The following is a 27,921-nucleotide window of genomic DNA, read 5'->3' as shown; positions in this document are numbered from 1 at the left end:
GGCCTTTATTATAGGTAGGGTATATAAGTATATTTTTAATGTATTTTAAATAGGTTGCAAAACCAACATTTCCTGATAGCCTGCCCTACGCCTCTTCTGATAAACGAGTTTTTCATCGAACGATCGATAAACCATCACGTCAATCACGGGTTGCCATGGTATCCTTTGACGTCACCTCTCCCTGCTTGTTGTCACTAGTTACCACAGCCAGTAAAGTCAAGATTGGCTATATCGTAATTCATTGAAAACAAAAAATGTTCCTTTTGGCCCTTCATTTACGGTTAACGAATGATGTGAGCAGTGTGGTTAAATTTAGGGTTTAAAAAATCAGATTTTAATAAGATACATTTTTAGAAATAGGCGGGGATTAGTCATAATTCTGACTTTGTGGCTGTGGTAACTAGTGACGGACCCCTCCCCACTGCGTCCCTGTTTCTGGGGTGTGATTGGAGGGAAACCCCGTGTACTACATTCAGACAGGTTGTGAGAGAATCAGCTGTGTAACGTAGCTAGCTAGCCAGACCGACAACACCACTATCCCTTTGCACTCAGGTAAGAAGCCTGTTCTTCGTTAAAAGTAATGTTAGATTCACGTTTAAGAAATGTTTTGATGTTGACAATGGATCTTACTGGAGGAAAAATAGCGGGTAGTATATGTAACGGTAGAGCTCCAGTTTTGTCAGGTGGCTAACGTTAGCTAGGAATGCAGCTAGCCGACCCAAGAACAATAGCTACCTGTTTTGTTTCTGGAGGGGTTTGTTCGCGCTAGGCCAGCTTTTTGTGCATCCTGTCAGGTTTCGAGTTGGCTTAAAGTAGTTACCTTTTTACCTATTGTGGTCGACAATGCATGTTAGCTAATCTGTTGAATTTGGTTAGCAATAGCAGACATGTAGCTAGGCTAGACCAACTGAGTTTATTGAAAATGGGCTTGGTCGGCACAATACTAGAGTTCCGTAGCTAGCCGGCTCGCTAGCTAAAGTTAAACCGTTTTTGGACCCAGTATTCGCCATTTGCTGACACAAAACAGTATTTGATATTTTAAACATGTGTCGTTGGAATAAATATGAAAAATCCCCCGTCGGTTTTGGAGGCAGGTCACAACCTAGCTAACAAGTCAGTCACAGCCAACACTTCACTCGCATGGATAACTTAGTTAGCGGCCTTGTTAGCTAACTAACTCGTATAAATAAAGTAGCAAACTAATCTTACTATCATTTTGATCGATCGTAGCTAACGTTAACAAGCTATGTTAACGATGCCGGGTTCGCTAGTAGCTAATTTCCGGATGCGTAATGAGCAACAGTAGTAATACCGTTGTCATTTTAAGGCGGGGGCGATAGCATTTCGCCCGTTATCCTCCCATTGGCGATTTATAGCTAGCGCAGCGATTAATCAATCTAACTTTACATTCAATGTAGCTAACTAACAATACATGAATTGCACAGTATGTCCAGCGCCATCTGTGTGTAAATGCTAGCCAGCCCCGTCTGTTCTATGCTAATCATTACAACAGGTACAACATGGGTGTGGCATGGCAGGGAGTGGATGCACATCCGCGTTTTTCTTTACACGGTAGGAACCAGGCTAGCGTGATTTCACTGGTGTGTAGTACATATCATGTCTTAACCTGGATAATGTCTCCAGTGTAAAGGCGCCGTAACGTGTTAACGGAAATCCCCAGTGCATGTCTCATGACCCCCCCCAGGCCACAGTACCAGGCTAGTCTACATGTATATTGTGGAATGGAAAATATGCGATTGATTGAGCATGGTAAATCAGTGTTGTCTGTAGAGCCGTGGGCCATTCTGCATGTTACCAGCAGATGTAGGTTATTGATTCAGTTTAGTACTATTCTCACTGCTGTCTGTTTTTGGTAGGCCCTGGTTTATGCTATGCATTTGTTACATTGTGGATCACTACGCACCTCACTTAAGTTTCTAGATTACACGAGGAAGGAACTGCTATGTTTACCAGAGTGATGAATCTACCAGATCTTAACTTTTTTTTTTACCCTGAGTTTATGAGTTCTTACTTTGCTTTGGTGGTAGCTATAGGTTAGATTTCGGACTTTGTTCCCTGTTGGTGTGGGCAGTTGTCGGTTTGAATCCCGGGTCGTGCGCCGGGAATGGATCTGGCAACTGCAGGGCTTCTGGGTTCAGATTGTAACAACAATCCCTTAGCGATGTGCCCTGGAGTAGCACTCTTAATATAACTTGCTTTCCATCCAGGGGCGCTCCACTGCGGCTTCACCCTGGATTGTATCAGCCATTCCAGCAACATGCCATGCCAACATTTCTCTCCTCAGTCCCTAGTAACCGTGGTGTTATGTTTCTTCTCTCTCCTCTAGTCCCTAGTAACCATGGTGTTATGTTTCTTCTCTCTCCTCTAGTCCCTAGTAACCGTGGTGTTATGTTTCTTCTCTCTCCTCAGTCCCTAGTAACCATGGTGTTATGTTTCTTCTCTCTCCTCAGTCCCTAGTAACCGTGGTGTTATGTTTCTTCTCTCTCCTCTAGTCCCTAGTAACCATGGTTGACATGTTTCTTCTCTCTCCTCAGTCCCTAGTAACCGTGGTGTTATGTTTCTTCTCTCTCCTCTAGTCCCTAGTAACCATGGTGTTATGTTTCTTCTCTCTCCTCAGTCCCTAGTAACCGTGGTGTTATGTTTCTTCTCTCTCCTCAGTCCCTAGTAACCGTGGTGTTATGTTTCTTCTCTCTCCTCTAGTCCCTAGTAACCATGGTGTTATGTTTCTTCTCTCTCCTCTAGTCCCTAGTAACCATGGTTGACATGTTTCTTCTCTCTCCTCAGTCCCTAGTGACCGTGGTGTTCTGTTTCTTCTCTCTCCTCAGTCCCTAGTAACCGTGGTGTTATGTTTCTTCTCTCTCCTCAGTCCCTAGTAACCGTGGTGTTATGTTTCTTCTCTCTCCTCAGTCCCTAGTAACCGTGGTGTTATGTTTCTTCTCTCTCCTCGGTCCCTAGTAACCATGGTGTTATGTTTCTTCTCTCTCCTCTAGTCCCTAGTAACCGTGGTGTTATGTTAATTCTCTCCTCAGTCCCTAGTAACCGTGGTGTTATGTTTCTTCTCTCTCCCCAGTCCCTAGTAACCATGGTGTTATGTTTCTTCTCTCTCCTCAGTCCCTAGTAACCATGGTTGACATGTTTCTTCTCTCTCCTCAGTCCCTAGTAACCGTGGTGTTATGTTTCTTCTCTCTCCTCTAGTCCCTAGTAACCATGGTGTTATGTTTCTTCTCTCTCCTCAGTCCCTAGTAACCGTGGTGTTATGTTTCTTCTCTCTCCTCAGTCCCTAGTAACCGTGGTGTTATGTTTCTTCTCTCTCCTCAGTCCCTAGTAACCGTGGTTGACATGTTTCTTCTCTCTCCTCAGTCCCTAGTAACCGTGGTGTTATGTTTCTTCTCTCTCCTCTAGTCCCTAGTAACCATGGTAGCCATGTTTCTTCTTCTCTTTCCTCGGTCCCTAGTAACCATGGTAGCCATGTTTCTTCTTCTCTCTCCTCAGTCCCCAGTAACCATGGTAGCCATGTTTCTTCTTCTCTCTCCTCAGTCCCTAGTAACTATGGTAGCCATGTTTCTTCTTCTCTCTCCTCAGTCCCTAGTAACCATGGTTGACATGTTTCTTCTTCTCTCTCCTCAGTCCCTAGTAACCGTGGTAGCCATGTTTCTTCTTCTCTCTCCTCAGTCCCTAGTAACCATGGTAGCCATGTTTCTTCTTCTCTCTCCTCAGTCCCTAGTAACCATGGTAGCCATGTTTCTTCTTCTCTCTCCTCAGTCCCTAGTAACCATGGTAGCCATGTTTCTTCTTCTCTCTCCTCAGTCCCTAGTAGCCATGTTTCTTCTTCTCTCTCCTCAGTCCCTAGTAACCATGGTAGCCATGTTTCTTCTTCTCTCTCCTCAGTCCCTAGTAACCATGGTAGCCATGTTTCTTCTTCTCTCTCCTCAGTCCCTAGTAACCATGGTAGCCATGTTTCTTCTTTTCTCTCCTCGGTCCCTAGTAACCATGGTAGCCATGTTTCTTCTTCTCTCTCCTCAGTCCCTAGTAACCATGGTAGCCATGTTTCTTCTTCTCTCTCCTCAGTCCCTAGTAACCATGGTAGCCATGTTTCTTCTTCTCTCTCCTCAGTCCTGAGTAGCCATGGTTGACAAGAGCGAGGTGGTTCAGAAGGAGCTGGTCCAGAAGGCCAAGCTGGCGGAGCAGGCCGAGCGCTACGATGACATGGCGGCCTCCATGAAGGCTGTAACGGAGGAAGGCACCCAGTTATCCAACGAGGAGCGGAACCTCCTCTCTGTGGCCTATAAGAACGTGGTGGGCGCCCGGCGCTCCTCCTGGAGGGTCGTGTCCAGCATCGAGCAGAAGACTGAGGGCAGCGAGAAGAAGCAGGCCATGGCCAAGGAGTACAGGGAGAAGATAGAGAAGGAGCTGAAGGAGATCTGTAATGATGTGCTGGTAAGACTACTCGGGAGGTTCTCTCTCTCTCTCTCCCTCTCTCCAGTCTCTCCCTCTCTCTCTCTCCAGTCTCTCTCTCCAGTCTCTCCCTCTCTCTCTCTCCAGTCTCTCTCTCCAGTCTCTCTCTCTCTCTCTCCAGTCTCTCTCTCCAGTCTCTCTCTCTCTCTCTCTCTCTCTCGTCTCTCTCTCTCTCTCTTCTCTAGTCTCTCTCTCTCTCTCTTCTCCAGTCTCTCTCTCTCTCTCCAGTCTCTCTCTCTCTCTCCAGTTTCTCTCTCTCTCTCCAGTCTCTCTCTCTCTCTCCAGTCTCTCTCTCTCTCTCTCCAGTCTCTCTCTCTCTCTCTCCAGTCTCTCTCTCTCTCTCTCCAGTCTCTCTCTCTCTCTCTCCAGTCTCTCTCTCTCTCTCTCCAGTCTCTCTCTCTCTCTCTCCAGTCTCTCTCTCTCTCTCTCTCCAGTCTCTCTCTCTCTCTCTCTCCAGTCTCTCTCTCTCTCTCTCTCTCTCCAGTCTCTCTCTCTCTCTCTCTCTCTCCAGTCTCTCTCTCTCTCTCTCTCCAGTCTCTCTCTCTCTCTCTCTCTCCAGTCTCTCTCTCTCTCTCTCTCCAGTCTCTCTCTCTCTCTCTCTCTCCAGTCTCTCTCTCTCTCTCTCTCTCCAGTCTCTCTCTCTCTCTCTCTCTCCAGTCTCTCTCTCTCTCTCTCTCTCCAGTCTCTCTCTCTCTCCCCTCCAGTCTCTCTCTCTCTCTCTCTCTCTCTCTCTCTCTCTCTCTCTCCCTCTCTCCAGTCTCTCCCTCTCTCCTCTCCAGTCTCTCCCTCTCTCCGCTCCAGTCTCTCCACTCCAGTCTCTCCCTCTCTCCGCTCCAGTCTCTCCCTCCAGTCTCTCTCTCTCTCTCTCCAGTCTCTCTCTCCAGTCTCTCTCTCTCTCTCTCTCTCTCTCTCGTCTCTCTCTCTCTCTCTCTCTCTTCTCTAGTCTCTCTCTCTTCTCCAGTCTCTCTCTCTCTCTCCAGTTTCTCTCTCTCTCTCCAGTTTCTCTCTCTCTCTCCAGTTTCTCTCTCTCTCTCCAGTTTCTCTCTCTCTCTCCAGTCTCTCTCTCTCTCTCCAGTCTCTCCCTCTCTCCGCTCCAGTCTCTCCCTCTCTCCGCTCCAGTCTCTCCCTCTCTCCGCTCCAGTCTCTCCCTCTCTCCACTCCAGTCTCTCCCTCTCTCCGCTCCAGTCTCTCCCTCTCTCCTCTCCAGTCTCTCCCTCTCTCCGCTCCAGTCTCTCCCTCTCTCCTCTCCAGTCTCTCCCTCTCTCTCTCTCTCCAGTCTCTCTCTCTCTCTCTCTCTCCAGTCTCTCTCTCTCTCTCTCTCTCCAGTCTCTCTCTCTCTCTCTCTCTCTCCAGTCTCTCTCTCTCTCTCTCTCTCTCCAGTCTCTCTCTCTCTCTCTCTCTCTCTCTCCAGTCTCTCTCTCTCTCTCCAGTCTCTCTCTCTCTCTCTCTCTCCAGTCTCTCTCTCTCTCTCTCTCTCCAGTCTCTCTCTCTCTCTCTCTCTCTCCAGTCTCTCTCTCTCTCTCTCTCTCCAGTCTCTCTCTCTCTCTCTCTCTCCAGTCTCTCTCTCTCTCTCTCTCTCCAGTCTCTCTCTCTCTCTCTCTCTCCAGTCTCTCTCTCTCTCTCTCTCTCCAGTCTCTCTCTCTCTCTCTCTCTCCAGTCTCTCTCTCTCTCTCTCTCTCCAGTCTCTCTCTCTCTCTCTCTCTCTCCAGTCTCTCTCTCTCTCTCTCTCTCCAGTCTCTCTCTCTCTCTCTCTCTCCAGTCTCTCTCTCTCTCTCTCTCTCCAGTCTCTCTCTCTGTGTGTGAGAAGCAGTCTGTGGGGGGGGGGGTCTCCATTCGTGTTTGAATGTCCTCTAAGGCTTCCCGTCTTTCACCCAGATCTGAGAAAGGAGGACTAGCCTATAGTTTCTACAACTACTAAATCCCCTTCAGATATGCTGCTTAGCGTTCTAGGTGGTTTTTGACCCATAGTGTGTGTTCATCCTTCAAAATGCCATATCATTTATTATCCATCAACCGGTTTGCCATGTCAATCTATTGACGAGAGGTGTGTACAAGTGGGGCTCTCACCCAAACCGTGTCCCTCCCTCCCTCCTGAAATGATTGAGCTTTTCCTGCCTGCCTGGTCCTAGCCCTGGTCTGACAGTAATCAGCTCAGTGTAATTAGCTGTTAGCCAGTACCTAGGGACTCATTCAGCTCGTTAGGTCATTCCTCACCTGTCTGTCCCGTTGTAGAGACACTCTGAGAGGGACAGGTGTCTCGGGTGAGAGAGAGAGAGAGACATCCCCTGGGTGTACCTTCTGGTTTTTGCTCTAGCAAATAACCAACTCGTCAAGCTTTGATGATTTGAATCAGCTGTGTAGTGCTAGGGCAAAAACCAGAAGGTACACACAGGGGACGTCTCGCCCAGGGGGACGTCTCGCCCAGGGGGACGTCTCTCTCTCTCTCTCGCCTAGGGGGGCGTCTCTCTCTCTCTCGCCTAGGGGGGCGTCTCTCTCTCTCTCGCCTAGGGGGGCGTCTCTCTCTCTCTCGCCCAGGGGGGCGTCTCTCTCTCTCTCGCCCAGGGGGGCGTCTCTCTCTCTCTCGCCCAGGGGGCGTCTCTCTCTCTCTCGCCCAGGGGGGCGTCTCTCTCTCTCTCGCCCAGGGGGGCGTCTCTCTCTCTCTCGCCCAGGGGGGCGTCTCTCTCTCTCTCGCCCAGGGGGGCGTCTCTCTCTCTCTCGCCCAGGGGGCGTCTCTCTCTCTCTCGCCCAGGGGGGCGTCTCTCTCTCTCTCGCCCAGGGGGACGTCTCTCTCTCTCTCTCGCCTAGGGGGGCGTCTCTCTCTCTCTCGCCTAGGGGGGCGTCTCTCTCTCTCTCGCCTAGGGGGGCGCGTCTCTCTCTCGCCCAGGGGGGCGTCTCTCTCTCTCTCGCCCAGGGGGCGTCTCTCTCTCTCTCGCCCAGGGGGGCGTCTCTCTCTCTCTCGCCCAGGGGGCGTCTCTCTCTCTCTCGCCCAGGGGGGCGTCTCTCTCTCTCTCGCCCAGGGGGACGTCTCTCTCTCTCTCTCGCCTAGGGGGGCGTCTCTCTCTCTCTCGCCTAGGGGGGCGTCTCTCTCTCTCTCGCCTAGGGGGGCGCGTCTCTCTCTCGCCCAGGGGGGCGTCTCTCTCTCTCTCGCCCAGGGGGCGTCTCTCTCTCTCTCGCCTAGGGGGGCGCGTCTCTCTCTCGCCCAGGGGGGCGTCTCTCTCTCTCTCGCCCAGGGGGCGTCTCTCTCTCTCTCGCCCAGGGGGGGCCCAAGGATCGAGTTCGGGGATCCATCTTCTAGAGGAGTCAGGTGGTTCAGTACATTACCCAGGAACCATGTTCTAGAGGAGTCAGGTGGTTCAGTACATTACCCAGGAACCCCTGGGCTAGAGGAGTCGGGTGGTTCAGTACATTACCCAGGAACCATGTTCTAGAGGAGTCAGGTGGTTCAGTGCATTACCCAGGAACCCCTGGGCTAGAGGAGTCAGGTGGTTCAGTAATTTACCCAGGAACCCCTGGGCTAGAGGAGTCAGGTGGTTCAGTACATTACCCAGGAACCATGTTCTAGAGGAGTCAGGTGGTTCAGTACATTACCCAGGAACCCCTGGGCTAGAGGAGTCAGCTGGTTCAGTGCATTACCCAGGAACCATGTTCTAGAGGAGTCAGGTGGTTCAGTACATTACCCAGGAACCCCTGGGCTAGAGGAGTCAGCTGGTTCAGTGCATTACCCAGGAACCATGTTCTAGAGGAGTCAGGTGGTTCAGTACATTACCCAGGAACCCCTGGGCTAGAGGAGTCAGGTGGTTCAGTACATTACCCAGGAACCCCTGGGCTAGAGGAGTCAGGTGGTTCAGTACATTACCCAGGAACCATGTTCTAGAGGAGTCAGGTGGTTCAGTGCATTACCCAGGAACCCCTGGGCTAGAGGAGTCAGGTGGTTCAGTACATTACCCAGGAACCCCTGGGCTAGAGGAGTCAGGTGGTTCAGTACATTACCCAGGAACCATGTTCTAGAGGAGTCAGGTGGTTCAGTACATTACCCATGAACCATGTTCTAGAGTAGTCAGGTGGTTCAGTACATTACCCATGAACCATGTTCTAGAGGAGTCAGGTGGTTCAGTACATTACCCAGGAACCCCTGGGCTAGAGGAGTCAGGTGGTTCAGTACATTACCCAGGAACCATGTTCTAGAGGAGTCAGGTGGTTCAGTGCATTACCCAGGAACCCCTGGGCTAGAGGAGTCAGCTGGTTCAGTACATTACCCAGGAACCATGTTCTAGAGGAGTCAGGTGGTTCAGTACATTACCCAGGAACCCCTGGGCTAGAGGAGTCAGCTGGTTCAGTACATTACCCAGGAACCCCTGGGCTAGAGGAGTCAGCTGGTTCAGTACATTACCCAGGAACCATGTTCTAGAGGAGTCAGGTGGTTTAGTACATTACCCAGGAACCCCTGGGCTAGAGGAGTCAGGTGGTTCAGTACATTACCCAGGAACCCCTGGGCTAGAGGAGTCAGCTGGTTCAGTACATTACCCAGGAACCATGTTCTAGAGGAGTCAGGTGGTTCAGTGCATTACCCAGGAACCCCTGGGCTAGAGGAGTCAGCTGGTTCAGTACATTACCCAGGAACCATGTTCTAGAAGAGTCAGGTGGTTCAGTGCATTACCCAGGAACCCCTGGGCTAGAGGAGTCAGGTGGTTCAGTACATTACCCGGGAACCCCTGGGCTAGAGGAGTCAGGTGGTTCAGTACATTACCCAGGAACCCCTGGGCTAGAGGAGTCAGGTGGTTTAGTACATTACCCAGGAACCATGTTCTAGAGGAGTCAGGTGGTTCAGTACATTACCCAGGAACCCCTGGGCTAGAGGAGTCAGGTGGTTCAGTACATTACCCAGGAACCATGTTCTGGAGGAGTCAGGTGGTTCAGTACATTACCCAGGAACCCCTGGGCTAGAGGAGTCAGGTGGTTCAGTACATTACCCAGGAACCATGTTCTAGAGGAGTCAGGTGGTTCAGTGCATTACCCAGGAACCCCTGGGCTAGAGGAGTCAGGTGGTTCAGTACATTACCCAGGAACCCCTGGGCTAGAGGAGTCAGGTGGTTCAGTACATTACCCAGGAACCATGTTCTAGAGGAGTCAGGTGGTTCAGTACATTACCCAGGAACCCCTGGGCTAGAGGAGTCAGGTGGTTCAGTACATTACCCAGGAACCATGTTCTAGAGGAGTCAGGTGGTTCAGTGCATTACCCAGGAACCCCTGGGCTAGAGGAGTCAGGTGGTTCAGTACATTACCCAGGAACCCCTGGGCTAGAGGAGTCAGGTGGTTCAGTACATTACCCAGGAACCCCTGGGCTAGAGGAGTCAGGTGGTTCAGTACATTACCCAGGAACCATGTTCTTATGTTATTGTAACATTGTAAATTTTAATTTCATAAATTGTCTAAACCTGTTTTTGCTTTGTCATTATGGAGTATTGTGTATAGATTGATGCATTAAAAAAATTAAAAAATTAAAATATTTTGAATAATGCTATTATGTAACAACGTGGGGAAAAGTCAAGGGGTCTGAATACTTTATGAATGCACTGTATGTAGAATATTGGCCTGTTGGAAACTACAACTCCCTACTACATCACACGACTAGTAACTGGTGCTGGGGGGGGGGTCTAGACCTGCCTATACAATGTTAGGGGATACCTTTCTGCAGAGCTGCAAACCAGGCTGCTGTAGACTAGAGCTCACTATTCACATGTAAATAACTGAGTGTTGTGGCTGGGTGTTTTATTTGCATTTTTCTAACAAACTTGTCTTCCGTCCTACAGGGTCTTCTGAACCAGTTCCTCATCCCCAATGCTACTCCGGCCGAGAGCAAAGTGTTCTATTTGAAAATGAAGGGAGATTACTACCGCTACTTAGCCGAGGTGGCGGTTGGAGAGGAGAAAGCCGGTAAGCCCTGTGATAAGTCCCTTTGTGCTGGCCAACCAGGTGTGTGTTGGGGAACAGGTCGTCAGGTGTGTAATCCTCTGGAGGTAGACGTTTTGATATCAACCCTTTGTAATGTAATGGACAACCAATGTCTACTTTTTATTTTATTTGGGGGGGGGGGGGGGGGGGGGGGTAATGTGACAGTCTGTTGCTAATCAGTGTGACTTTAGACAGTGTTTCAGTCCTGAAGGATGTATGGGGTTGAATTGACTGAAATGCATTGAAGTGAGGCGAAACAATTTTGTATAATCTTCTGTCTAGAAAATAACAATCATTGAGTCGTCGAAACAACAGGATCCTTCAGAATCTGGGGAAAAAAATACACCAATGGAAAACACAAAGCAGCTTAAACACACTGCAAATGAGTGTCAATGTATTTATTTATTCGGTGTCGTTTTGAACAGCTGATCGCATAATTGTCCCTTTTTAAATAGAGGAGGTGACGTTCTCGTCGTGCCTCCTTGTCTTTGGCAAAGTTAATTAAATAGTTAATTTCAGGGCCTCCTGAGTGGCACGGTGGTTGGATAACACGAAATTGGGGGGGTAAAAAAACACACATTTTAATAACATTTAAAATAACAATTTCACAGGAGGCTGCTTCTCCACCATTCATGAAATGATTGTTTCAGAGGGCTGGTAACGGCTGGCTCAGCGACCCGGTAACGGCTGGCTGGGCCACTACGAGAGAAAGAGAGAGGAAGAGAAGGGTGTGGCCTGTTTACTTTGTGTTGCAGCAGTAGAGCTGTGGCCCTCTGGTTGATCCAGGGCTTTGGGTCTTCTATAAACCTTACTACGTGGTGATGCCACGCCCATGGAACTGACCTCAATAGGGTGTGTCCTACATAATCCTAGTGTTATTCATAGGAGTCATAGCAGGGTCATTAGGGTTAGGTGTGTTATTCATAGGAGTCATAGCAGGGTCATTAGGGTTAGGTGTGTTATTCATAGGAGTCATAGCAGGGTCATACTGTTAGGTGTGTTATTCATAGGAGTCATAGCAGGGTCATACTGTTAGGTGTGTTATTCATAGGAGTCATAGCAGGGTCATACTGTTAGGTGTGTTATTCATATGAGTCATAGCAGGGTCATTAGGGTTAGGTGTGTTATTCATAGGAGTCATAGCAGGGTCATTAGGGTTAGGTGTGTTATTCATAGGAGTCATAGCAGGGTCATACTGTTAGGTGTGTTATTCATAGGAGTCATAGCAGGGTCATTAGGGTTAGGTGTGTTATTCATTAGGGTTAGGTGTGTTATTCATAGGAGTCATAGCAGGGTCATTAGGGTTAGGTGTGTTATTCATAGGAGTCATAGCAGGGTCATTAGGGTTAGGTGTGTTATTCATAGGAGTCATAGCAGGGTCATACTGTTAGGTGTGTTATTCATAGGAGTCATAGCAGGGTCATTAGGGTTAGGTGTGTTATTCATAGGAGTCATAGCAGGGTCATTAGGGTTAGGTGTGTTATTCATAGGAGTCATAGCAGGGTCATTAGGGTTAGGTGTGTTATTCATAGGAGTCATAGCAGGGTCATTAGGGTTAGGTGTGTTATTCATAGGGGTCATTAGGGTTAGGTGTGTTATTCATAGGAGTCATAGCAGGGTCATTAGGGTTAGGTGTGTTATTCATATGAGTCATTAGGGTTAGGTGTGTTATTCATTGGAGTCGTAGCAGGGTCATTAGGGTTAGGTGTGTTATTCATAGGAGTCATAGCAGGGTCATTAGGGTTAGGTGTGTTATTCATTGGAGTCATAGCAGGGTCATTAGGGTTAGGTGTGTTATTCATAGGAGTCATAGCAGGGTCATTAGGGTTAGGTGTGTTATTCATAGGAGTCATAGCAGGGTCATAATGTTAGGTGTGAGGGAGGCCAGTAGAGGCTGGTTCTAGTGACTGAAGGAAGCTGTGACGGAGGCCAGTAGAGGCTGGTTCTAGTGACTGAAGGAAGCTGTGAGGGAGGCCAGTTGAGGCTGGTTCTAGTGACTGAAGGAAGCTGTGACGGAGGCCAGTAGAGGCTGGTTCTAGTGACTGAAGGAAGCTGTGAGGGAGGCCAGTGGAGGCTAGTTCTAGTGACTGAAGGAAGCTGTGACGGAGGCCAGTAGAGGCTGGTTCTAGTGACTGAAGGAAGCTGTGACGGAGGCCAGTAGAGGCTGGTTCTAGTGACTGAAGGAAGCTGTGAGGGAGGCCAGTTGAGGCTAGTTCTAGTGACTGAAGGAAGCTGTGAGGGAGGCCAGTTGAGGCTAGTTCTAGTGACTGAAGGAAGCTGTGACGGAGGCCAGTAGAGGCTAGTTCTAGTGACTGAAGGAAGCTGTGAGGGAGGCCAGTAGAGGCTGGTTCTAGTGACTGAAGGAAGCTGTGAGGGAGGCCAGTAGAGGCTGGTTCTAGTGACTGAAGGAAGCTGTGACGGAGGCCAGTAGAGGCTGGTTCTAGTGACTGAAGGAAGCTGTGACGGAGGCCAGTAGAGGCTGGTTCTAGTGACTGAAGGAAGCTGTGACGGAGGCCAGTAGAGGCTAGTTCTAGTGACTGAAGGACGCTGTGACGGAGGCCAGTAGAGGCTGGTTCTAGTGACTGAAGGAAGCTGTGACGGAGGCCAGTAGATGCTAATCAGAGAGAGAATGTGTGAACAGGAAGTTAAGCAGGGCCCGGTTCCTCTTGGTGTCAGTCTGTTGTGTTGAGCTGCACAGTGGAAGACATCATCTCCACCTCTCTGTAACTGGCACAGGAAATAGACCGTAACGTAATGCTCCTCGTAGGCCTCAGGTCCCGTCCAACTTTACCACTACAACCATTGTGGTAACAATGGGGGGGGGGGGGGTTATAATTTCTGATCTTAAAGACGGAACGCTGTCTGAAATGAAGCTATTCAGCAAAAATGACTGTTGATGTTATCCTCTTAAAGAGATGTATTTATTTAAAATAGTATATTTCTAATCTTTCTCTCCTCTCTCCTGTCTCTCTCTGTCTCTCTCTCTCTCTCTCTCTCTTTGCCTCTCTCTCTCTTTCTCCTCTCTCCTCTCTCTCCTCTTCTCTCTCTCTCTCTCTCTCCCTCTGTCTCTTCTCTCTCTCTCTTTCTCCTCTCTCCTCTCTCTCCTCTTCTCTCTCTCTCTCTCTCTCTCCCTCTGTCTCTTCTCTCTCTCTCTCTCTTTCTCCCCTCTCTCTCCAGCCATCATCGGTAACTCCCAGGAGGCCTATAAGGATGCGTTTGAGATCAGCAAGAAGGACATGCAGCCCACCCACCCTATTCGTCTGGGTCTGGCTCTCAACTTCTCTGTCTTCTATTACGAGATCCTCAACTCCCCCGAGCAGGCCTGCAAACTGGCCAAGACGGTACGTGGTTATCAGCCCATCCAAGATGGCCGCTTGATGACGGGTTGACAGTCCTGATAGGGCAGCGAGTCTCAACTGATGGGTCGCGGGTTGTTTTCAAAGGGTCTTTTATACATGGGATCACTGCTGTAGGACCTTTATACATGGGATCACTGCTGTAGGACCTTTATACATGGGATCACTGCTGTAGGACCTTTATACATGGGATCACTGCTGTAGGAACTTTATACATGGGATCACTGCTGTAGGACCTTTATACATGGGATCACTGCTGTAGGACCTTTATACATGGGATCACTGCTGTAGGACCTTTATACATGGGATCACTGCTGTAGGACCTTTATACATGGGATCACTGCTGTAGGACCTTTATACATGGGATCACTGCTGTAGGGTGTTTATACATGGGATCACTGCTGTAGGGTGTTTATACATGGGATCACCGCTGTAGGACCTTTATACATGGGATCACTGCTGTAGGACCTTTATACATGGGATCACTGCTGTAGGGTGTTTATACATGGGATCACTGCTGTAGGACCTTTATACATGGGATCACTGCTGTAGGACCTTTATACATGGGATCACTGCTGTAGGGTGTTTATACATGGGATCACTGCTGTAGGGTGTTTATACATGGGATCACTGCTGTAGGACCTTTATACATGGGATCACTGCTGTAGGACCTTTATACATGGGATCACTGCTGTAGGACCTTTATACATGGGATCACTGCTGTAGGGTGTTTATACATGGGATCACTGCTGTAGGACCTTTATACATGGGATCACTGCTGTAGGGTGTTTATACATGGGATCACCGCTGTAGGACCTTTATACACATTTCACGGTAGTCTACGCCTGTTTTATTCGGCACATGTGACTGCTGCGCCCACTGATTGGCTGAATACCCAGGGCGCGATTTTGGTTGGTAGTGCTGAGCGATTAACCAACATTTCATTTACATTTCAAATATATATATATATATATATATATATATATTTTTTTTTTATATGCGCTCAATGCCACATTGTAGTAGGGAGTTGTAGTTTCTCTAGAGATAAATCAGATTCAGCCTGAACTGTGCGATGTAGCAGGGAATTGTAGTTTCTCTAGACATAAATCAGATCCAGACTGAACTGTGTGATGTAGTAGGGAGTTGTAGTTTCTCTAGAGATAAATCAGATCCAGACTGAACTGTGTGATGTAGTAGGGAGTTGTAGTTTCCAACAGACCAATATTATACATAGTTTAGTGCGTAAAATGTGGTAATTAACTACAATGATCATAATCCATTACGCATCTATACTGAACAAAAATATAAACGCAACATGTAAAGTGTTGGTCTCATGTTTCATGAGCTGAAATAAAAGATCCCAGAAATGTTCCATACGCACAATAATATTATTTCTCAAATGTTGTGCACAAATTTGTTCACATCCCTGTTAGTGAGCGTTTTTCCTTTGCCAAGATAATCCATCCACCTGACAGGTGTGGCATATTAAGAAGCCGATTAAACAGCACGATCATTACACAGGTGCACCTTGTGCTGGGGCCAATAAAAGGCCACTCTAAAAGGTGCAGTTTTGTCACACAACACAATTTTTTATGTTAATTCCTCTACCATAAGCCGCCTCCGTCGTTTTAGAACATGTTTGCAGTAACGTCCAATCGGCCTCACAACCGCAGGCCACGTGTTACCACGCCAACCCAGGACCTCCACATCCTGCTTCTTCACCTCGGGGATCGTCTGAGACCAGCCACCCGCACAGCTGATGAAACTGGGGGTTTACACAACCGAAGAATTTCTGCTCAAACTGTCAGAAAGCGTCTCAGGGAAGCTCATCTCCAGGCTCGTCGTCCTCACCAGGGTCTTGACCTGACTGCAGTTCGGCGTCGTAACCGACTTCAGTGGGGACATGCTCACCTTCAATGGCCACTGGTACGCTGGGGAAGTGTGCTCTTCACAGATGAATCCCTGTTTTAACTGTACCTGGCAGAATGGCGTTGTGTGGGCGAGAGGTTTACTGATGTCAACGTTGTGAACATAGTGCCCCATGGTGGCGGTGGGGTTATGGTATGGGGCAGGCATAAGCTACGGACAACGAACACAATTGCATTTTATTGATGTCAATTTGAATGCACAGAGATACCATGAGGAGATCCTGAGGCCCCATTGTGGTGCCATTCATCCGCCGCCATCACCTCATGTTTCAGCATGATAATACACGGCCTCATGTCACAAGGTTCTGGACACAATTCCTGGAAGCTGAAAATGTTTCAGTTCCTCCGTGGCTCTGCCTACTCACCAGACATGTCACCCAACATTCCCCACAATCAACAGCCTGATCAACTCTATGTGAAGGAGATGTGTCTCGCTGCATGAGGCTAAATGGTGGTCACACCAGATACTGACTGGTTTTCTGATCCACACCCCTACCTCATTTTAAGGGATCTGTGACCAACAGATGCATATCTCTATTCCCAGTCATGTGAAACCCATAGATTAGGGACTAATTAATTTATTTCAATTGACTGATTTCCTTATACAAACTGTATAACTGGTAACATCGTTGAAATTGTTACATGTTACGTTTTTATATTTTTGTTCAGTGTCCCTTGTCTTTTACACCTGCTGCAGAATAGACAACTGCACGATCATGAGGGGACGTAGGGGGCAGCTGTGGCTTCAAGGTATCTCTACCTGAAAATACATGATCATGAGGGGACGGAGAGGGTAGATACATGATCATGAGGGGACGTAGAGGGCAGCTGGGGCTTCAAGATATCTCTACCTGAAAATACATGATCATGAGGGGACGTAGAGGGCAGCTGGAAGGTATCTCTACCTGAAAATACATGATCATGAGGGGACGTAGAGGGCAGATACATGATCATGAGGGGACGTAGAGGGCAGCTGGGGCTTCAAGGTATCTCTACCTGAAAATACATGATCATGAGGGGACGGAGAGGGCAGCTGGGGCTTCAAGGTATCTCTACCTGAAAATACATGATCATGAGGGGACGTAGAGGGCAGCTGGGGCTTCAAGGTATCTCTACCTGAAAATACATGATCATGAGGGGACGTAGAGGGCAGCTGGGGCTTCAAGGTATCTCTACCTGAAAATACATGATCATGAGGGGACGGAGAGGGCAGATACATGATCATGAGGGGACGTAGAGGGCAGCTGGGGCTTCAAGGTATCTCTACCTGAAAATACATGATCATGAGGGGACGTAGAGGGCAGCTGGGGCTTCAAGGTATCTCTACCTGAAAATACACGATCATGAGGGGACGTAGAGGGCAGCTGGGGCTTCAAGGTATCTCTACCTGAAAATACATGATCATGAGGGGACGTAGAGGGCAGCTGGGGCTTCAAGGTATCTCTACCTGAAAATACATGATCATGAGGGGACGTAGAGGGCAGCTGGGGCTTCAAGGTATCTCTACCTGAAAATACATGATCATGAGGGGACGTAGAGGGCAGCTGGGGCTTCAAGGTATCTCTACCTGAAAATACATGATCTACGTGATCGATTGTTGATAATCGGCCGGTCAAAAGTCTGCCTTATTTACTTTGAAAAACTACAAAATGGACAGCATTGGCAGCAGCTCTATAGAGATGAGATGATGACATGAAATAATAAAGTCTTCAAAGAAAAATGTAATATACACAACTGGAATATATATTTAAGTAATGTTAATAAGTGATAAGCAGTAATGGGCGGTCACTACCATCCATGGGACTTTTATTCAACTGTTTTATTCTATGTTACAGCATTCATACCAAATCATCAAACCCGAAATAGAAAATGTGATTTAAATTGTTTTATTTATTTAAGAATGCAACAACCCAAACCGAAACTCAAAATGCACTAATCGCTCAGCACTAGTAGTTAACTCCAAATTAGATAGCTAACTAACATAATGTCACGGAGCATTATCTAACTGGGGACAGCTACATAACATCACAGAGCATTATCTAACTGGGGATAGCTAGCTAACATACTGTCACGGAGCATTATCTAACTGGGGATAGCTAGCTAACATAATGTCACAGAGCATTATCTACCTGGGGATAGCTAGCTAACATAATGTCACACAGCATTATCTAGCTAGCTAACATAACGGCAGAGCATTATCTAACTGGGGATAGCTAGCTAACATAATGTCACACAGCATTATCTAACTGGGGACAGCTAGCTAACATAACGTCAGAGCATTATCTAACTGGGGATAGCTAGCTAACATAATGTCACACAGCATTATCTAGCTAGCTAACATAACGGCAGAGCATTATCTAACTGGGGATAGCTAGCTAACATAATGTCACACAGCATTATCTAACTGGGGATAGCTAGCTAACATAATGTCACACAGCATCATCTAGCTAGCTAACATAACGGCAGAGCATTATCTAACTGGGGATAGCTAGCTAACATAATGTCACAGAGCATTATCTAACTGGGGATAGCTAGCTAACATAACGGCAGAGCATTATCTAACTGGGATAGCTAGCTAACATAACGTCAGAGCATTATCTAACTGGGATAGCTAGCTAACATAGCGTCAGAGCATTATCTAACTGGGATAGCTAGCCAACATAACGTCAGAGCATTATCTAACTGGGATAGCTAGCCAACATAACGTCAGAGCATTATCTAACTGGGATAGCTAGCTAACATAACGTCAGAGCATTATCTAACTGGGATAGCTAGCTAACATAACGTCACACAGCATTATCTAACTGGGGATAGCTAGCTAACATAATGTCACAGAGCATTATCTAACTGGGGATAGCTAGCTAACATAACGTCACAGAGCATTATCTGAGGATAGCTAGCTAACATAATGTCACAGAGCATTATCTAACTGGGGATAGCTAGCTAACATAACGTCACACAGCATTATCTAACCGGGGATAGCTAGCTAACATAACGTCAGAGCATTATCTAACTGGGGACAGCTAGCTAACATAACGTCAGAGCATTATCTAACTGGGATAGCTAGCTAACATAACGTCAGAGCATTATCTAACTGGGATAGCTAGCTAACATAACGTCACACAGCATTATCTAGCTAGCTAACATAACATCAGAGCATTATCTAACTGGGATAGCTAGCTAACATAACGTCAGAACATTATCTAACTGGGATAGCTAGCTAACATAACGTCAGAGCATTATCTAACTGGGATAGCTAGCTAACATAATGTCACACAGCATTATCTAACTGAGGATAGCTAGCTAACATAATGTCACAGAGCATTATCTAACTGGGGATAGCTAGCTAACATAACGTCACACAGCATTATCTGAGGATAGCTAGCTAACATAATGTCACAGAGCATTATCTAACTGGGCATAGCTACCTAACATAACATCACAGAGCATTATCAAACTGGGGATAGCTAGCTAACATACTGTCACGGAGCATTATCTAACTGGGGACAGCTACCTAACATAACATCACAGAGCATTATCTAACTGGGGATAGCTAGCTAACATAACGTCACACAGCATTATCTGAGGATAGCTAGCTAACATAATGTCACAGAGCATTATCTAACTGGGGATAGCTAGCTAACATAATGTCACACAGCATTATCTAACCGGGGATAGCTAGCTAACATAACGTCAGCGCATTATCAAACTGGGATAGCTAGCTAACATAATGTCAGAGCATTATCTAACTGGGATAGCTAGCTAACATAACGTCAGAGCATTATCTAACTGGGATAGCTAGCTAACATAACGTCAGAGCATTATCTAACTGGGATAGCTAGCTAACATAACGTCACACAGCATTATCTAGCTAGCTAACATAACGTCAGAGCATTATCTAACTGGGATAGCTAGCTAACATAACGTCAGAACATTATCTAACTGGGATAGCTAGCTAACATAACGTCAGAGCATTATCTAACTGGGATAGCTAGCTAACATAACGTCACACAGCATTATCTAACTGGGGATAGCTAGCTAACATAATGTCACAGAGCATTATCTAACTGGGGATAGCTAGCTAACATAACGTCACAGAGCATTATCTAACCTGGGATAGCTAGCTAACATAATGTCACAGAGCATTATCTAACTGGGGATAGCTAGCTAACATAACGTCACACAGCATTATCTAACCAGGGATAGCTAGCTAACATAACGTCAGAGCATTATCTAACTGGGGATAGCTAGCTAACATAACGTCAGAGCATTATCTAACTGGGATAGCTAGCTAACATAATGTCAGAGCATTATCTAACTGGGATAGCTAGCTAACATAACGTCAGAGCATTATCTAACTGGGATAGCTAGCTAACATAATGTCACAGAGCATTATCTAACTGGGGATAGCTAGCTAACATAATGTCAGAGCATTATCTAACTGGGACAGCTAGCTAACATAACGTCAGAACATGATGCACCAGCCAGTTAACTTTCATTCTGAAATAACTTAATATTTCTGAGGTAGTCAGATATTTGTTCAGAAAGACTTGAAATTGGTATGGGAGCTGACCAGCTGCTTATCAAAGGTAGATAACTGGTTCATTTGACCAAACTTTTTCTTAATGTTTCTCAAAATTACTGTAGCTGGCTAATTAATTTGATCATGCTTTTGTGAAGCACCCGGTTTTATGCCGTTTTTGTCCACACGTCACCCTGTCAGCTACAGTAGAACCTGGTGAACGACACGAGGGAAATGCTTTTTGGCCTACCAGAGCCGAGGTGAGAAGGTTCTAGCGTGTCCCACTGTCCTACCAGGGCCGAGGTGAGAAGGTTCTAGCGTGTCCCTCTGTCCTACCAGGGCCGAGGTGAGAAGGTTCTAGCTAGCGTGTCCCTCTGTCCTACCAGGGCCGAGGTGAGAAGGTTCTAGCTAGCGTGTCCCTCTGTCCTACCAGGGCCGAGGTGAGAAGGTTCTAGCTAGCGTGTCCCTCTGTCCTACCAGGGCCGAGGTGAGAAGGTTCTAGCTAGCGTGTCCCTCTGTCCTACCAGGGCCGAGGTGAGAAGGTTCTAGCTAGCGTGTCCCTCTGTCCTACCAGGGCCGAGGTGAGAAGGTTCTAGCTAGCGTGTCCCTCTGTCCTACCAGGGCCGAGGTGAGAAGGTTCTAGCTAGCGTGTCCCTCTGTCCTACCAGGGCCGAGGTGAGAAGGTTCTAGCTAGCGTGTCCCTCTGTCCTACCAGGGCCGAGGTGAGAAGGTTCTAGCTAGCGTGTCCCTCTGTCCTACCAGGGCCGAGGTGAGAAGGTTCTAGCTAGCGTGTCCCTCTGTCCTACCAGGGTCGAGGTGAGAAGGTTCTAGCGTGTCCCACTGTCCTACCAGGGCCGAGGTGAGAAGGTTCTAGCGTGTCCCTCTGTCCTACCAGAGCCGAGGTGAGAAGGTTCTAGCTAGCGTGTCCCTCTGTCCTACCAGGGCCGAGGTGAGAAGGTTCTAGCTAGCGTGTCCCTCTGTCCTACCAGGGCCGAGGTGAGAAGGTTCTAGCGTGTCCCTCTGTCCTACCAGGGCCGAGGTGAGAAGGTTCTAGCTAGCGTGTCCCTCTGTCCTACCAGGGCCGAGGTGAGAAGGTTCTAGCTAGCGTGTCCCTCTGTCCTACCAGGGCCGAGGTGAGAAGGTTCTAGCTAGCGTGTCCCTCTGTCCTACCAGGGCCGAGGTGAGAAGGTTCTAGCTAGCGTGTCCCTCTGTCCTACCAGGGCCGAGGTGAGAAGGTTCTAGCTAGCGTGTCCCTCTGTCCTACCAGAGCCGAGGTGAGAAGGTTCTAGCTAGCGTGTCCCTCTGTCCTACCAGGGCCGAGGTGAGAAGGTTCTAGCTAGCGTGTCCCTCTGTCCTACCAGGGCCGAGGTGAGAAGGTTCTAGCTAGCGTGTCCCTCTGTCCTACCAGGGCCGAGGTGAGAAGGTTCTAGCTAGCGTGTCCCTCTGTCCTACCAGGGCCGAGGTGAGAAGGTTCTAGCGTGTCCCTCTGTCCTACCAGGTGTTAATGTCACGTGACCAAGTAACAGTGAGAAATGTCTTCCTCTCCTGTGTAATGTTAACTTCTTTAAAACCCAACGATGTAGACTCGTCAATATGACATGGAGAACAACACTGTGTAATGTTAACTTCTGTTTTTCCCTGCAGGCTTTCGACGACGCCATCGCAGAGCTGGATTCTCTGAGTGAAGACTCCTACAAAGACAGCACCTTGATCATGCAGCTACTGAGAGACAACTTGACAGTAAGTGTTGTGTACTAGACTCATAGTTCCCCTGCTGTCACTGGGCAGGCAGCTACTGAGAGACAACTTGACAGTAAGTGTTGTGTACTAGACTCATAGTTCCCCTGCTGTCACTGGGCAGGCAGCTACTGAGAGACAACTTGACAGTAAGTGTTGTGTACTAGACTCATAGTTCCCCTGCTGTCACTGGGCATGCAGCTACTGAGAGACAACTTGACAGTAAGTGTTGTGTACTAGACTCATAGTTCCCCTGCTGTCACTGGGCATGCAGCTACTGAGAGACAACTTGACAGTAAGTGTTGTGTACTAGACTCATAGTTCCCCTGCTGTCACTGGGCAGGCAGCTACTGAGAGACAACTTGACAGTAAGTGTCGTGTACTAGACTCATAGTTCCCCTGCTGTCACTGGGCAGGCAGCTACTGAGAGACAACTTGACAGTAAGTGTTGTGTACTAGACTCATAGTTCCCCTGCTGTCACTGGGCATGCAGCTACTGAGAGACAACTTGACAGTAAGTGTTGTGTACTAGACTCATAGTTCCCCTGCTGTCACTGGGCAGGCAGCTACTGAGAGACAACTTGACAGTAAGTGTTGTGTACTAGACTCATAGTTCCCCTGCTGTCACTGGGCAGGCAGCTACTGAGAGACAACTTGACAGTAAGTGTTGTGTACTAGACTCATAGTTCCCCTGCTGTCACTGGGCAGGCAGCTACTGAGAGACAACTTGACAGTAAGTGTTGTGTACTAGACTCATAGTTCCCCTGCTGTCACTGGGTTGTCTTAGGATGTAGGAGAGTTACTGGTGTCTCTCACTCCCTTTTTTTTGGGGGCACATATTCCTGAGACAAAGGTAGAGAAGCTGTGTAACCTGTGTACTCAGTAGGAACAAATATGAAAATGTATGCATACTCTGCTCACTACAGTAGTGAGTCTGCTAAATGACTCACTACTGTAAGTGGCTCTGGATCAGGGAGTCTGCTAAATGACTCACTACTGTAGTGGCTCTGGATCAGAGTGCTAAATGACTCACTACTGTAAGTGGCTCTGGTTAAGAGAGTCTGCTAAATGACTCACTACTGTAAGTGGCTCTGGATCAGGGAGTCTGCTAAATGACTCACTACTGTAGTGGCTCTGGATCAGAGAGTCTGTTAAATGACTCACTACTGTAGTGGCTCTTGATCAGAGAGTCTGCTAAATGACTCACTACTGTAAGTGGCTCTGTATCAGAGTCTGTTAAATGACTCACTACTGTAGTGGCTCTTGATCAGAGAGTCTGCTAAATGACTCACTACTGTAAGTGGCTCTGTATCAGAGTCTGTTAAATGACTCACTACTGTAGTGGCTCTTGATCAGAGAGTCTGCTAAATGATTCTTTACTGTATGTGGCTCTGGATCAGAGTCTGCTAAATGACTCACTACTGTAGTGGCTCTGGATCAGAGAGTCTGCTAAATGACTCACTACTGTAAGTGGCTCTGTATCAGAGAGTCTGTTAAATGACTCACTACTGTAGTGGCTCTTGATCAGAGAGTCTGCTAAATGATTCTTTACTGTATGTGGCTCTGTATCAGAGAGTCTGTTAAATGACTCACTACTGTAGTGGCTCTTGATCAGAGAGTCTGCTAAATGACTAGAATGAGTGAATGTACTCAGTCCCAGGTCGGCTCTACTGACATGTAATGTGAATGTACCCAGTCCCAGGTCGGCTCTACTGACATGTAATGTGAATGTACCCAGTCCCAGGTCGGCTCTACTGACATGTAATGTGAATGTACTCAGTCCCAGGTCGGCTCTACTGACATGTCATGTGAATGTACTCAGTCCCAGGTCGGCTCTACTGACATGTAATGTGAATGTACTCAGTCCCAGGTCGGCTCTACTGACATGTAATGTGAATGTACTCAGTCCCAGGTCGGCTCTACTGACATGTAATGTGAATGTACTCAGTCCCAGGTCGGCTCTACTGACATGTCATGTGAATGTACTCAGTCCCAGGTCGGCTCTACTGACATGTCATGTGAATGTACTCAGTCCCAGGTCGGCTCTACTGACATGTAATGTGAATGTACTCAGTCCCAGGTCGGCTCTACTGACATGTCATGTGAATGTACTCAGTCCCAGGTCGGCTCTACTGACATGTAATGTGAATGTACCCAGTCCCAGGTCGGCTCTACTGACATGTCATGTGAATGTACTCAGTCCCAGGTCGGCTCTACTGACATGTCATGTGAATGTACTCAGTCCCAGGTCGGCTCTACTGACATGTCATGTGAATGTACTCAGTCCCAGGTCGGCTCTACTGACATGTCATGTGAATGTACTCAGTCCCAGGTCGGCTCTACTGACATGTCATGTGAATGTACTCAGTCCCAGGTCGGCTCTACTGACATGTAATGTGAATGTTGACCTACAGTCTTTTTGAACATGTTGTTAATCCCTGTCCTCTCATCTCTGTCCCCTCTATCATCTCTCCTCTCTCATCTCTGTCCTCTCTCCTCTCTCATCTCTGTCCTCTCTCTCTCTCATCTCTGTCTTCTCTCTCTCATCTCTGTCCCCTCTATCATCTCTCCTCTCTCATCTCTGTCCTCTCTCTCTCTCATCTCTGTCTCCTCTCTCTCTCTCATCTCTGTCCTCTCTCTCTCTCTCTCATCTCTGTCCTCTCTCTCTCTCTCTCATCTCTGTCCTCTCTCTCTCTCTCTCTCATCTCTGTCCTCTCTCTCTCTCTCATCTCTGTCCTCTCTCTCTCTCTCTCATCTCTGTCCTCTCTCTCTCTCTCTCATCTCTGTCCTCTCTCTCTCTCTCTCATCTCTGTCCTCTCTCTCTCTCTCATCTCTGTCCTCTCTCTCTCTCTCTCATCTCTGTCCTCTCTCTCTCTCATCTCTGTCCTCTCTCATCTCTGTCTCCTCTCTCATCTCTGTCCTCTCTCTCTCTCATCTCTGTCCTCTCTCTCTCTCATCTCTGTCCTCTCTCTCTCTCATCTCTGTCTCCTCTCTCTCTCTCATCTCTGTCTCCTCTCTCTCTCTCTCATCTCTGTCTCCTCTCTCTCTCTCTCATCTCTGTCTCCTCTCTCTCTCTCATCTCTGTCTCCTCTCTCTCTCTCATCTCTGTCCTCTCTCTCTCTCATCTCTGTCCCCTCTATCATCTCTCCTCTCTCATCTCTGTCTCCTCTCTCTCATCTCTGTATCCTCTCTCTCTCTCATCTCTGTCTCCTCTCTCTCTCTCTCATCTCTGTCTCCTCTCTCTCTCTCTCATCTCTGTCCTCTCTCTCTCTCTCTCATCTCTGTCCTCTCTCATCTCTGTCCTCTCTCTCTCTCATCTCTGTCCTCTCTCTCTCTCTCTCATCTCTGTCCTCTCTCTCTCTCTCTCATCTCTGTCCTCTCTCTCTCTCTCATCTCTGTCCTCTCTCTCTCTCTCATCTCTGTCCTCTCTCTCTCTCTCATCTCTGTCTCCTCTCTCTCTCATCTCTGTCTCCTCTCTCTCTCATCTCTGTCTCCTCTCTCTCTCTCATCTCTGTCCTCTCTCTCTCTCATCTCTGTCCCCTCTATCATCTCTCCTCTCTCATCTCTGTCCTCTCTCTCTTCTCTGTAGCTGTGGACCTCAGACAACCAGGGAGATGGAGAGGATGCCGAGGAGGGTAGAGACTGACCTGGTCCCTGTTCCCCTTGGTCTGTCTGTCTGACTGACTGTCATCATCCTCTACCTATCAACACTGAGACAGACGGACTGACCACCTCATCCTGCCCAACGCCTCTCCTTTAGTTCTGTCTGTCACGTCGTCTCACACCTCCATACGTTTACTCTTCTTTCGGGAATCATTGTTGGGGGGGGGGGGGGGGGTTGCTTTCCAGGACTTGGTTGGGGGGGGGGTTGCTTTAAAGGACTTGGTTGGGGGAGGGGCTTGGTGGGATGTACAGTAGGTTGAGGTGAGGGACTTGTCTACTGAGCGTATAATTATTTGTGGGCGAGCAATAGGGTGTTACATGTATGTTGAAGGGGGGAGGGTAAATTCTCAACTCGTGCAATGTGGCTAGTTCAGGTTGTGAATTAACCTGGTCGACTCACTACCTGTGTTCAGGTTGTGAATTAACCTGGTCTAGTCCACTACCTGTGTTCAGGTTGTGAATTAACCTGGTCGACTCCACTACCTGTGTTCAGGTTGTGAATTAACCTGGTCTAGTCCACTACCTGTGTTCAGGTTGTGAATTAACCTGGTCTAGTCCACTACCTGTGTTCAGGTTGTGAATTAACCTGGTCTAGTCCACTACCTGTGTTCAGGTTGTGAATTAACCTGGTCTAGTCCACTACCTGTGTTCAGGTTGTGAATTAACCTGGTCTAGTCCACTACCTGTGTTCAGGTTGTGAATTAACCTGGTCGACTCCACTACCTGTGTTCAGGTTGTGAATTAACCTGGTCTAGTCCACTACCTGTGTTCAGGTTGTGAATTAACCTGGTCGACTCCACTACCTGTCTTTATGGTAATGATCTTGTGCTTGATTCATTTGTGGTTCGACATCAGTCTCTCTTGATTGGAGGAGGCAGCAGCGAAGCGTTTTTTTAGTCTGTAGCCAGGCGACTGACGGCAGGGGCATTAGGGGGGATAGTCCTGAGGCGTCTATCGATGGCGGGTTAGCGTGGTTGTTGTGCTGCACCCCAAACAGTACCCTATTCCCTATATAGTACACTACTTTTAGCCCAGAACCCCTATGGGCCGTGGTCAAACACCTGTGCACTATATATAGGGAATAGAGTTTCCATTTGAGAGAGAACGTTGGATAAAGATGTTACATTCCATTAAAACTGTCACTATGCTTCTGCTTCTTCTTCTGTTGGACTGACCTGCTAACGCCATTTTGTATTTCTGTGTCAATTAGGAGGTATGGGGGTGGGGGGGAGAGTCTACAACAAAGAGGACACTGGTAATACTTGGACTGTTTTATAACCAGCAGAGCAGGAAGAATTTCCCCATGTGCTTTATCTAGTTAGTGCTTTTTTTCCCTCTCCCAATTTAAGGTTTTTATTTTCATGTTTTATGTGGTTAAGAACTAGTTAAACGGGGGAGAAAAGGGAGGTTGCTGTTGGGCTTGGCTGTCTTTGTCCATGTCTTTTTTTTGACATTTTCATACAAAACACCCGAGCATAACTGTTATCTGGGGGAGAAATGTTATTTCATGTATGTGGAATTAAAAAGATAATTTAAAAGTTTTTTACGTTGTCCGATCTGAATTATTTTAGAGCTCCAATCTCCAGTGTTCTTTCCCTCAACACCTTTTGGTAAGAGATCTTAAATCTGTCTACGCCGTGACCCAATCCATCGGTCCCGTGACCCAATCCATCGGTCCCGTGACTAATCCAGAGTATGAAATGAAGGGGTCGGCCTACTGCAAACAGTTCAGGTTGGCTGGTTCACAAGGAAACAATTGGTTGGAACTACTGTTCTCTCTGAATCACTCGTGTCTGGAGTCGTCCTGTTATTACCCCCCCCCCCCCCCTAACCACAGAACCTCTGGAGCTGCTCACAGAATTACATAGAACAGTAGTATAGACTAAATATATCAAACATTAGGAACACACACACACAGACAAGGTGTCGACAGCATTCCACATGTTCACTTAAATGCTTCCCACAATTGTGTTAAGTTGGCCCGGATGTCCTTTGGGTGGTGAACCAATCTTGATACACACAGGAAACTGTTGAGTGTGAAAACCCCAGCAGCATTGCCGTTCTTGACACAAACCGGTGCGCCTGGCACCTACTACCATACCCCATTCAAAGGCACTTTCATCTACACCAGGGCTGGGTTTTCAGTCCAACCCTCTTCCTGGAGATCTACCGTCCTGTGGGTTTTCAGTCCAACCCTCTTCCTGGAGATCTACCTTCCTGTGGGTTTTCAGTCCAACCCTCTTCCTGGAGATCTACCGTCCTGTAGGTTTTCAGTCCAACCCTCTTC

General features: G+C 47.8%; 1 protein-coding gene across 1 annotated transcript; it reads left to right on the top strand.

The window, feature by feature from the left end:
- The first annotated feature begins 431 nt into the window (after positions 1-431).
- On the top strand, positions 432-25,811 carry LOC120040162 (14-3-3 protein beta/alpha-A-like). Its single transcript, XM_038985409.1, has 6 exons — positions 432-552; positions 4,135-4,458; positions 10,287-10,410; positions 13,606-13,769; positions 21,879-21,974; positions 25,561-25,811. The coding sequence occupies exons 2-6, from the start codon at positions 4,147-4,149 to the stop codon at positions 25,615-25,617; spliced, it is 753 nt and encodes a 250-aa protein (XP_038841337.1). The 5' UTR covers positions 432-552; positions 4,135-4,146; the 3' UTR covers positions 25,618-25,811.
- Positions 25,812-27,921: the final 2,110 nt, after the last annotated feature.

The sequence above is a fragment of the Salvelinus namaycush genome, unplaced genomic scaffold, assembly GCF_016432855.1.
Source record: "Salvelinus namaycush isolate Seneca unplaced genomic scaffold, SaNama_1.0 Scaffold330, whole genome shotgun sequence".
NCBI lineage: Eukaryota > Metazoa > Chordata > Actinopteri > Salmoniformes > Salmonidae > Salvelinus > Salvelinus namaycush.
The sequence above is the reverse complement of the archived record's forward strand: the minus strand, read 5'-3'. Positions and strand labels throughout refer to the sequence as shown.

Excerpts from the sequence above, each read along its gene's own strand:
- LOC120040162 (XM_038985409.1), top strand. The coding sequence starts at position 4,147 with ATGGTTGACAAGAGCGAGGTGGTTCAGAAGGAGCTGGTCCAGAAGGCC. Across the intron at positions 4,459-10,286 it reads AGATCTGTAATGATGTGCTG|GGTCTTCTGAACCAGTTCCT; the intron begins GTAAGACTACTC and ends TCCGTCCTACAG. Across the intron at positions 13,770-21,878 it reads CCTGCAAACTGGCCAAGACG|GCTTTCGACGACGCCATCGC; the intron begins GTACGTGGTTAT and ends TTTTCCCTGCAG.